The following is a 12,908-nucleotide window of genomic DNA, read 5'->3' on the forward strand; positions in this document are numbered from 1 at the left end:
CTACATTTTCTTTACACGTGTTTAGTTCCTTCGGAAGTGCCACCGTTCAAATTAAATAGGTCCCATCCATCATAGTTCAACTAGTTGAGAGAATGTTTCTGCCTCCTAGCACTGCGGCAACTGGACGGTCGGCGTCTTCACTTGCAGACTCTTCTTGTTACATCATTCACGGCCGTTTGAACGTCGCCGAAGTCGGTGTGTTCGGTTCAAGCACAGTCTTATCTGCATTTTGCCCCGCAGCACCACGCAAAAGCATTAGCATCCCCCTTGGTCCTCTGCTGCAAAGGCATCTGCCGTCAGTCCCTCACCCCCTCCCCGCCCCCGCCAAACCAACCCCTCCTCCTCCTCCTCCCAGCCTCCCTGCTCGTCACAGACAGAGTTGGCGCCTGCTCCTTTAAAAAAATATATATATTAAACAACCCAAAGTGACATTTTAGCCATGCATGTCAACTCCTTTGAAGAAAGAAAAAAAATCTATTCTATGGGACAGCATCAATTGAAATGTCCACCTCCTACTACCCTAACCTACCGTTTGGAGCCACTGCAGCAGAAGTGCTAAATAGAGCTATATGAAATATCTTCGCCTTTTAATCTGTTCCCTTGACAACGGCGCCCCAACCCCTCCCAATCACAACTGCACTGTTAGCCGCCTAGCCAGGACAGGAAGGAGATAACAACGACTTATAAGACTTAAAGTTCTGAGTGTTTTTTCTTTTTCCATTTTTTATATGAATTAGTTAGTTTGAAAAGTTCTCAATATTTCACTGAATAAACAACTATTTGTCCTGAACATTATCACTCATTCTCAAGTAGGGCCTACATTGTTCAACATGTCATGGCTATTGCCTGATGTAGGCTAGTCTAATCTCATTTAACACAACCATATGTGGGTCAGTTTAGGGAGCCGGGTAAGCACTGAAAAAAAAGGAAGAAAAAGATCCAGGATACCCAACCATGAATGTGACGAGGTTCCTCCCTCTGCAATCAAACATCCAAACAACTCATCATGCCCAACTTTGGCTGCCAAAGTCAGGAGCCTGCGCGGTGCTTTGGCACCACCTTGTGTTAAAGACTGAGAACGAACCTTTTGGGCTACTCTACATAGACTATGGCAATGCCTTACAAATTCTGTACATTGAAACCTGTACTACTATAGGCATAGGCGACTATGATTTGAGAAGCATAATTATACCAAATTACAACAAAAAAACAAACAAAGAAATGATTGTGCACCTCCACTATGAGTGAAACACATATTTTTCATCGGCTGTACTTTTAATTTTTTTGCAAATCGCATAAATGGCTATGGCTAAATGGATAATGCGATTTCAAATACTCAATCTTAATACATTTTATCAATATAAATGCCAGATGTGAGATGTTCTCTCTCAGTAAGCATCCACCTAGAAGTTTATAATCCACTCGTATTGAATGAGCAACCGATAGTTTGTAGCCTAATGTTATTTGACATCAAATTAAATGCTCAATCAAATACTGCCCCTTGACTCCAAAAATGGATGATACGTTTTGTGTTTTTGTCAAGTAACTTGTTTGGGAGTTTGTGTGCCCACAAGTGGAGAAACTTGGTTGATGCAGTCTGCCTAACAAAGTTTGTTAACTGATTCAAGAGGCCTCCTTGTGTTTTAAATTTAAATGTTTACATTGTTTTCTGCATTTATATAACCTTAGAAGATGCATTGTGGTAACTTACAGTGGGCTCAAATTAGTGAGGAGGAAAAACACAGTAGAGAAATTATTACTATTATCTGTTGAGAAGCACTGACTTGACCTTGTTTGTTTGTAATTTGTGTATACATGTATTGTTGACCACTCTATGATTCTGTGAAGTAACGCTGAAATAAAACACAACAACACTTAGGAAAAAGGTCCATTTTATATCGATGGATGAACATTTTCAATGAGATGATAAACAGCTGTTGTTGTCACATCTGTAAAACTCCTGCAAAGGCCTGTGGTTGTGCGTGAGTGAAGAAATCAAATGAATTACAAATCACTGCAAATATAGGATCAAAGTCTTAAATGCTATGCAAATCCAAAAGTATTATAAAGTTTTTAGAAAATACAAAAAAACTGTCAAATGAAATAGTGCATCATCATCATTCAATACCAAATGTGATTTGTTTTGGTGAGTTTGATGGAATGGGGTGCTTCTGAATATAATTAGGTTTCACATAGAGCATATTGATTTTATAATCAGCATATTGCTTGTCTTAGTGTATAGTTTGAAATTGAATATTGCTTTCAATATTCATGCCGCATCGCATGCTCATATAACAGTCAACATCGAATTAAGTAGTTCGATACTATAATTGTAACTTGCAAGTGTATAGTGAGTCCAATAATGACCTTAACGTTGTCTTTGCTACGGGTAATTGAATCTATCCAAATAACGTCATACAATTAGAGTCAAGTCTATAAGTGTAAGTCACATTCTGATATTGTGTGTTGGAGTGAAATCCAGTACTCAGCCTCATAAGGCTTTAGGATATATAAAATACATTCGGTGCTTATAAATATAAAGGGTTGTTCCACTCGTTTTCCTCCTTAGTCTCCATGTAAATGTTGGCCTGTTGCAGGTTTCTGTATTTGCCCTGTTGGTCCTTGTTTGCTTGGAGGCTTTTAGCGTAACGGGACCTCCAGTCTCTTTCAAACGCAGCCTTGACACGCTCCAGGATTGACACATTCCTGTCCCCAAGACTGTGTTTCATCTTCAGCACCAGCCCAACTCCTGCATTAATGGCAAAGTCACTTCCAACCCAGTCATGGCTACCTGTGAACAAAACAGCAGGCCTCAGATTCTGTGTCTCTAATAGATAATCACTTGGAGTTCCAGTGCTGTGCTTTTTATTTTTTGACGTACATGTGCAAAATCATATATAAAGTTTGGTGCGTGGGTGTCTTCTTTCCTTTATTGTAGATGGGTTTGATGAAAAGATGGATACCATGAAGCCTCAGCCAGGAGAGGGTTAATAGCTTATAGCTTAGCTGACCTGATTCTGACAGAAGGTAAACAAGAAACAAATCAGCACCTCTAAAGCTCACCGATCCACAGATTTGGTCTTGTTAGTTTAGAGCTGGACTATTTCTTGGCAGGACAAGCACACACCACACAGTGATGACAAAAAATAATTGGCACTCAGCAGCTCCCCCTGTCAGATACCTGGAATAGACAGATTGTGAGGAAGGCAAGGTCAATTTTTAGCCGGCTATGACCATCCACTCTTGGATGATTTTGTCCTTCTTACATTGGCTCGAAGGTGCATGTTGCCCAGGGAAAAGTGCAATAGATACAAATGTTCCTAAGTACATAGTGCTATGCACTTAAACAGTCCTAAATATTGACCTTACTTTCAAGCAGCACTAAAGTACTTTATTTTGCCAAAAATTCTAGTGGAATAGACTTTTTAACTAACGGCAACATTGTTTCTTGTTTTTTCTTGTTTTCTTTTACTATGTTGCATTTGGTCAGGTTGGTTTGCAATGTGTATGTCCTTTTCTATGTTGTTTGTGTTTTTACCAATAGTGCAAATCCATTGCCCTTGAGGGACAATAAAGAACCGGTAAGAAGACTCATACATCTTATAAATTGTAAGCTCACTATGGATGGACTGACTGTGTGTGTGTGTGTGTGTGTGTGTGTGTGTGTGTTTCAGATTTCAGTGGGTGTTTATATAGCTGCATCACAATGACCTCCTGATTTTATGACATCACACCACCAGCCAGGCCAAGAAAAGTTTCACATGACCCCTGTTAAAACTGCCAGGTAAGTTACTACTGTTTTAAGTCTTTGCGCTAAGCTAAGCTAACTTAAGTGTCTCCTCCTGACTGTTGCTTTACATTTTATGGATAGGAATGAGGGTTATAAAAAAAAGTATTTTCATCCAAGTACAAGAGAGAGAATTAATGTATTTTTCCGAGGGTCAAACTCTCCCCGTATTGAAAGAAGGCTACTGTGTGAAGTATTCTGAAAATGGCATTAAAATATGGAGACCAGGGGGCGCTCCTGATGTAGTGGTTAGGGTGCTCCCCCAATAGAGGCTCAGTCCTCAGAAGCAGCAGACCACAGGTTCAATCCGGCTTGTGTGCTCAATAAAATGAGACTAACTGAAATATCTTTAAAAAAATATATAAAAAATAAATGTTTTAACAATGTTAATTTACATATTATATACATTGCCTACCAACGTAGAGAGCATTGTCGGTCACCATGTACTTGTTGTGGTTGAGTCCATGTTGCATATCATCCTTTTGCTCCTTGTGACTAAAAAACCTCTGCAAAAAAAGGAAAGGAAATATATATAGCCTATATATAAAAAAAATCAATATTAATATCAATCTAATTTTAAGCATAAGCAATTCTAAATATAATTCACGGCATATATTAAATTACATATGTTAAATTACATATGCTGTACTATGGATGAATGATGTTAATTCACGTACCACCTCTAATGAACAGTTGTGGAGCTGCATGCAGAGCGACTTTAGTGAGGTGACAAAGTTAAAGGTGAGCGGGTGAGTCTTCTTCCAGAAGCTTATCAGCAGCCGAACTCTGACTCCTCTGAGAACCACGGCCTCCCTGATCACCTCATCAATAGTCGACCAGTACCTATTGATGCCACCATTGTAATCAGACACGGTTGTACAATCAAAAGGCAATGAGGCGTACATGCAATTTTGTTTCTCAAATTGAAGTTGATTTCACTCCATTTTCTTCCCTTGACAAACAACAAACACACAGCTTATAATGGAACCTATTTGTCACCAGAAATCACATTTCAATGTCAAAGCTATTAGGATCTATAGGGGAGAGTTCTGCTGTACCTTGTAACTGAGGTTCCTCTGAAACTCCTGCTCACCATGGGGAGGTAATCTGTCACGGATATGAAGACAAATGTATTTGCACTCTGGATGACTTCGTAGATGGCGTCTACATCTCTGGTGCGATCTTTAGAGCAGAAGAGTTCAGGAGAGGCCTGCAGAGAGGATACATCACTCAGACAAGATTGCACCCAAACTGACAGAACTGGAAGGTTGAGAAATGATTGATTTAGACGTCTTTTTAGTTAAGATGAACGTTCAGTTTCTGTTGATTCTAGCAGCACCTTTGGAATAAAGCAATAGTGTTTTTACAACACTAGCACCTAAGCGTGTGCCAACGGTGCTTGCATTAGTTTAGAAGCGACTGGAAGAGATGGAGAAAGGAACCGCAGGGTGCGTTGCGATGAGGTAATAAATGTACAGTATATGTGACTATGTATGATTGATAATGTTACTATGGCGATGCTGAAGCGGATTAAACCTTTAGTACCTTTCGGGAAACGCAGGCTCTTCCGTTCTGCGTACAAAAGGATGTTGTACGTTCCTTAGAAATATCGGACCCGTGTAAAACCCTTAATAATAACTATTTAACAATAGCGTTCTTTTAAATGATGGTCTCGGTTGCTGTTACAGGTCATTTGTGATCAGCAGATACATATTCCAAAAGTTATTTCAAGGAGGCATAAACAAAGAAAAGTTGACAACTTTATCGTTAAGTTTGCATTCCAAAAATGTTACACTGATAGAGAAGACACAATTCAGGGTTTTATAATGTTTACAAAGTGTCAGACTGATTCGGTATAACATATTGACAAAGTATAGGGCAAGAAAAACAACAAGGCACATTTCTCCAATCATATATCACAGGAGCTGGCTGGAGATGCCAGCAGCTTGTGTGACCGCACGGCTCCACTAGTTCCTGCAGAATGATGAATGTCCTAAACACGACTGAGAACAGTGTCTTGTCGCTTAGAGGGTAACAAGATTCATTACTGTCAAATTAGGCTGAGGAGGGACTAACATATTCAGGCTGAAGATGCTCCTCACTGTGATATAACCATGATTAATCACGCCCCTGTGTGTGTGTGTCCGTTACTGGTCAGTGATAGCATGCAGTGTGTAAATGCTGCGACGTGACAAAGTGCGTTGCTCACAGACACATAGGCAGTGGCCTCTGTGGCGTTGAGTTGCAGCTGCAGGGCGTCGTGCCTCCCGTAGAGGGCTGTAACTCTCTTGGACCAGATGGAGGGGATGTAGTCCCTCTCGTGGAGCTGCCAGTAGAAGGAAAAGACTCTGTGGAGGTCCAGAGCCAGACAGCTGCAGTTATACACCACCACCCCGACTTCTTTCCTCTGTGGAGTCGTCAGAAAAAGGAACACACATAAGAGGTGATGCAGCAGAAAACTTGCATGCTGACTGACTGAGTGCCTGCCTGTGCGTGTTGTTCACTGGATAGCTTGAGCAACTTGAAGGAAGGTAGTAGAGCAGATCAAATGCAAATGCTGGGGTCTTCAGACATTTTAAGATTTGAATGGAATCAGTTACGTTTTCTGAGGAGAATTGAATTGAATTGAATTGAATTGAATTGAATTGAAAATGTTTTTATTTCGAGCAAGTAAACAATAAAAGACAAAAAAGCAATAATAAACAATAAAATAAATTAAACAAGTGGACAGTTACAATAAAGTAATATTTACACACAATGAAAACCACAAATGAAAATAAACTGTCTCACACTTGCTTTACCTGTTCGAAAAGGGGTGAGAAGAAGAAAGAAAGAAAGAGAGCATAGATATGACCAACTAGGAGTTTTTACAGCCATCTTAACTGCTATGTGGAATGTTTTGAACTAAGTTCTAACACCATATGCTCACATTGCCAATGCTAACTAACATGCTGCTGCTAAAGAGGTACTGTATTGATCATGTGTGGTGAAGAATATACAATATAATTGAGTGTATTAGTATTGTCATCATTCATATGCTAACTAGCACTTAAATAAAACAGCTGAGTCTGACGGGGGTGTCAGTTTTTGAATGAATTAAGATTTTGACCTGATGGTGCAATTCATGAAAACTCAAGGGATCACCATAGTGATTACAATTCATCCTAAGGGGGACAATAGTGTGTCCACCCAATTTCATGACAAATCCATCCATCCGTTTCAACTCAATCTTATTGTGGCATTAGAGGATAAGTCAGGGGATCAAAAAAAGTCAATAGGGTTTATCCCCTGGGCAGAAGTGTTGTATGCACCAAATATAATGGCTACCCACCCAATCGTTGTTGAGTTATTTCCATCTGGACCAATGCATGGATCGACATTACCATCAATAGAGCTGTTAGCATGGCTTAACAGAATGCAAATGCAAAGTGAACCAGAAACAGTTGTGCTAATTATATTCCTGCCTGGTCATTAACTACACAGCGGAAAAGGTTTATTCTATTTTGGTGGGTGACCCAGTAACAAGTACACAACTATAGTGAATTTGTGACAGATTGTGCCTCGCTCCCTTTTTTTCTCTTCTTTCCTGTCCTTACATCACTTGCCCGGTGTGTACACACACACACACACACACACACACACACACACACACACACACACACACACACACGCACACACACACACACAGTACCGTCCCTTCCTTCTCTCTGGCTCCTTAGTTAATTACACTGAACAGGCATAGCTCTCCCTCCAGCCAGTTTTGAAGCATGAAAAGTGCCAGGTAATCACTTAAAAGTTGTAGTATGCTAATGCGCCCCGGTTGTCCCCTCTATTGTGAATTACATAGTAAATACAAAGTGAAATGCTACTAGTCTTTCAGGCTCTCCTCAGACAGCGACCTTAAATCATCCCTGATTGCTCGAATAACTGCAGTAAAAAAGTACAGGTATGCTGTGGAACTAGTCCAGACTGTTATCTTTTAAGTCTGTGTGGGGTGCCAAGGTTATCATTCACGTAATTAAACTTGTGTACGTCTGGCTGTTATTTCTGGGAGACAGAAAGCTGCTGTAGCCATTTTGAGGCCAGAAATGAGCTGCAGACCTGACCACGCCTGACTTGACTGCAGAGGCTCATTTATCCTCCTGTTCTGATTTGACTCTGCACGCTTAAATGTTGTCGATGTTTGTTGTTACCTTGGAGAGCGACCTCCAATCCATGTCGGCGCTCCCGATGTAAAAGTGCTTCCGATCCACTATCCAGAATGAGGAATGCAGTCCTCCTCTGGTGAACACTGTCATATTGACAAAATGGACCTCTGCATCTAGAGACAGACAGAGAGGGTTGGCAGCATAAAAAGTTTGAATGAACGAGATGGGGATGACTGTGGAACTCAGCCAATTGGCCTTGGGCTGTCTGACTGACATGTGGGCAAAGCAGGCAGGCAGAAGGAGAGACAAAGGCTTTGAAAGGAAACCAGTCAAGTACCTTTTGCACATTCATGATTTCTTTTGACCTTCATTGTGAAGTCTGAAGGTTGTATGACGAGCCATGGAGCTCCTGCCTGGGGCTGCATGGCTCTTCATCAATCAAATCATCTGAGACGCTTGTATGCTATTTTTCATTATATATAATGCTGCTGGTCTAAAACAGACTAAAAAAACGACAAAACTGAAATGATCACAGAACACATGGGGATCTCTTTTTACAAACTGGTTTGTGCAAAGAAAAATAAAGGTGTCAAGTGAGTTGTTAAGGAGCTATATGTATCTTCGCTCTGGTTGGCAACAGCGGCATAACAAATTGCTTTTTTAAAAAAGGGAAAATATGACAGCCACTCACTGTGCGCTGCCAAGGTCTTCAGTTCAGCGGAGTTAGTCAGACCGCTGGCTATCTTCAGTTTAACCCCACGAGATTTAAGGCTGAGCAGTCTCTGGAACAATAGCTGACCCTGAGGAAGAGAGGGATGTTTTGTATTACTGTAGTTGAGCACTCGAGTAGCGCCTCCGGATGTCTCTAAAAAGGGCAACACTTACATCTCGGCAGGACTAACCTCATTAAAAGACTAGCAACAGATTTCCTCGGAAGTAATTGCATTGTTTTACAGAGCACCTGGGAAATGCAGTTGGTTCATGTTTTGCAGGATGCAGGGGCCCTGTATGCAGAGACTGTCGGCCAGGGATATATACCTGTTTCGCAGCGCTTGGAATTGGTTCCAGAACCCAGGGGCTTAAGTTCCAGACCGGTGACACCACCTCTATTGAGCTTTTTGCCTGGTCCAGCAGTGTGTGTAAGCCAACAGAGAGAGGGAGGTGGGCTCGGCCATTCTTGGGGAAGGAGAAGTCGCCTGGAATGTTCTCCACAAGCTCGATGCTGAAAGTGAAACACAGGCGTATTGAGTTTCTGGAGTGTTAAAGGGGAACTATTTTACACGTCAATATCTGCCGACACGTTTTGAGGAATACTGCTGTGTATATGTGAAAAAAAGGAATACAGAGCGTTTTGGAGGTTTGTGGCTCGCGGCTTTATTAGACGATGGCAGCAGGACACAATTGCTAGTCAAGTTCAATTGTGGTTACTGTAATGTAGGCTACATGTTTCAACAAGGAGGGTTTCAGCAAAGAAGAACAATGTGCGGAATAAAAAAAGTCGATATCTCTGGTTCTGCTACATGGATTTTGATTGAAGAATTAAAGAACAAGTCATTGTGAGTCAGTACTGTTTTAAGAGTTTGTAGAATTATAGCGCCATACTTGTTAGCTAGCAATACTTGACGATAAACACAAAATCTTGGGAAGTTACCAAGGAACCGGCGGAGAGAGAATCAGGGCTATGACCTTATCCTTCATAGAATTAATGGTTCCTAAATAACTGTTAAAGAACTGAGAAATATGTAGTAGATAGTGATATGTTACTGGAGAACTGAAAACTTGGAGATAATGTAGTCTCTCTAGTCACAAATCATTATGTTATTATTTGCCTATATACTTGATGCTTTACAAAATAGCTATTATTTTTTTGGTTGTGTTTTCTTGTTATGCTATTTTCAGTGAATGTTACCGGCAGTCAGTGCCACAGTTTTCCTCTGTGATACTGTCCTCATCGTCGCCCCAAATGTCCACTGACGAGAAGATGAGCACCACCAGCACAAAACAGCAGAAGACAAGCGCAAATATGGCGAGGCACTTCTGCGGGGTCTGGAAGATGAGATAGACACACGCACGCACACACACACACACACACACACACACACACACACACACACACACACACACACACACTCGCACGCACACACACACACACACACACACACACACACACACACACACACACACACACACACACACACACACACACACACACACGCACACACACACACACACACACACACATACACATTGAGAAACTGTCAGACTTATAGGTGGAGTCAGCGATTCTTGAGAAAGCTTGTTATCAAAATCAATTTTCTCAAAACCAGTGAATATTTCCTCACAGTCCATTACCTGTCCGCACTGATAGTAAATCCGGTGTTAATACACAGCCTAGGCTATGTAAATATGTAAACAAAGGGCATGTAAATAAAGGGAGCCCACCCACCGTAGCTAGCAACATGCCCTTTTACAGAGTTACGGCAGTGCAGTAACACTGGATTTTTTTTCAGCGTACACATTGTGAATAGATATTCACTGGTTTTGATAAAAGTGAAAGTACTCTCCAGAATCGCTGAATCCACCTTTAATTCATTAATGGAGATTTTGTGAAGGATGCCCGTAGAACATAACTTTTCCCCTTTGGTTAACAACTTGGAGTGTGGAGACCCTGACATGGCAGTTAGTTTCTGGAGGTGTGGAAATGATCCGTCTATAAATGCTAATGCCCTCCTTAGCGATCAATGTCATTGAACAGAGGTCTGATTCACAATCTATACAACAACAAAACGTCTTCTTTCCACATTGGAAACCCTTTATTTGACAACTAGGCTTCAGGGGGAATTCACAACTCTGGAAGCAGAACTCCCTCAGCTTCACAAATCCCACTTTGTGCCACAGAGCAGCCAGGGTGAGTGAAGTGGAACCAACGCTCTCCAGCTCCAGGCAAATTGATACTCGCAAAAAGCCTAACTGCAAGGCATAACGCACAATCTCTGCTTTATGCTTTCCTGTATACTGTCTGCTTTGTTATTGAAGCGAATCCCAGCTTGCAGAGATTTTATGACCTCTGTGCCAGGCCGTACATACCCAATGTCGCATTTATGACAAGCAATATTAAAGTCTATATTAGTGTGCACGTATGTTTGTGGATGTGCAGCATATGGAATATAAAGGTGGAGAATTGGAATGAGTGTCATAACAGGTTACGATGCGGCTGCAGCCCTATATTGCCCCCGATGCCGCCCCGTGGGGTCTTGATTTTCACTGTTATAAAAAAGTGCAGTTATAGGCACTTCTGTTTTGCTTACGACTACAGGTTTGCAGCATCTCATTCCTCGCCCCTGTTTGGCTTTGTCAGTTGTTGTGAGCTGTCATCCCATCTCATTACACATTCCCTTTGGTTGTCTTGGATCAAGTGATGCATCCCGCTGATCGGTTCTGTAGCGTAAGCAGGAACTTTTCACAGACTGAACATTTTATGAAACCTGACAATTAAACAGCAAGAAAAACCCCATTCAGCACCAATTCATGGCAAGCGGAGGGGGTTGCTGGAGGATGTCTGTATGCCTTTTATCCCCCTCATACCCTGTATAGCACCACACACTCGTTCGTCTGATGTCCTTTGAGATCACTGGGCTCTTCATCAAGTTTAGCAGAGTCAAGGAGTGTGCTTGACTTGTGGATGTGTACCGCCAAGGAAATAAGTGCTCCCCACAGAGAACAAGAAGCGGTTCAGTCGACTTACGGCTACTGATGCGATAAGACACACTATTTACTTCCCTTCAAAATCACAATAACCCACTGGATAGTCTGGATACACAACATAGTTTCCACAGCTGTTCTCAGCGGAGACAGAACAACCTTACATCACTAAGAAGGGCTCACATGTTTAGTCAACTATTTATTGAAAATAATGTTAAATTGTAATTTTTCAAGCAAAAGCCCCAAGCGCAAGCCCAACATTAGCTGGTTCCAGCCTCCCAAGTGTGTGTGTACCTTCTTCTTTTCCCTGTTGTATATCATGGTACATTGAATGGCAAATGTGAAGGTAATATTTTTCAATGTTTTTCACACATTTTATGAAGAATAATTAATCAATAATTGAACATTGAGATTTTGGAATGGTCATGTTTTCTGAGAATTTTACAGACTAATCAATTGATTGCTTGAAAGAATAACTAAATTCAATGATAATTAAAGCTGGGGTGGAGGATTTGGGGAGAAAATGGCAGATTTGAATCCAAATAACTCAACCACTCCACTTGTTCTCTTTGGTCCCTCCCCTATGGTCCCTCCCTGACACGCTCTAGTCTACACCAACAAAGTCATGCCAAAGTGAATGGACAGTCCCAACAGCCAATAAAAACAGAGAATCGGAGCCTCGCTCTGATTGGTCAAAGTGTACAGCTCATGTTAACTTTGACCAATCAGAAATCACATACCCCAGCTTTAAGTTGTTAGTTGCATGCTTAAATATATATTTTTTAATTTGACATGTCAATGTTTTCACTGAATAATAACACATGACTGAATAATGTAATGGAAGCCTTAGGCAAACATGCACTTAAACCCCACCAACAGACACACTGATAATAACAGCACACACTAAATAGACGCAGAGTGTTAGTTCAGATCTGTTAACGTCACCTTCCAGGGCTCCGGTGTGGTCGGTCCCGCCATGAGAGCAGCACTCCTTCAAACTTCTCTGACAGCTGGGAAACAGCAGCTCAGTCACCAGACATATTTGTGCTTGTCTCTATCAACCACCTCCCAACTCTGATATCTTCACTCTTTGCCACTGTCTTCATCCGGCTGTTTTCTGCTAGGCATTTGTGTGTACCTCAGCTCCTGGTCCGCCCCGTGTCCTGACATGATTCTTCCAGCTTCTGACTGCCTGAATGAATGTGTGTGTGTGTGTGTGTGTGTGTGCGTGTGTGTGTGCGTGCCTGTGTAAGCTGTATGTGTGCTGCTCA

General features: G+C 41.5%; 1 protein-coding gene across 1 annotated transcript; it reads right to left on the reverse strand.

Moving 5' to 3' along the window:
• Positions 1-2,528: 2,528 nt before the first annotated feature.
• On the reverse strand, positions 2,529-12,615 carry LOC307252021 (inactive phospholipase D5-like; the record flags this gene model as incomplete). The annotated part of the gene is made up of 10 exons (XM_080029550.1): positions 2,529-2,791; positions 4,203-4,293; positions 4,465-4,630; positions 4,846-4,997; positions 5,997-6,194; positions 7,981-8,108; positions 8,627-8,735; positions 8,974-9,157; positions 9,845-9,981; positions 12,583-12,615. 10 exons carry the CDS (start codon positions 12,613-12,615, stop codon positions 2,529-2,531), a joined length of 1,461 nt encoding a protein of 486 aa, XP_079885676.1.
• Positions 12,616-12,908: the final 293 nt, after the last annotated feature.

Source organism: Ammodytes marinus, assembly GCF_949987685.1.
Source record: "Ammodytes marinus genome assembly, chromosome: 6".
Lineage (NCBI taxonomy): Eukaryota > Metazoa > Chordata > Actinopteri > Uranoscopiformes > Ammodytidae > Ammodytes > Ammodytes marinus.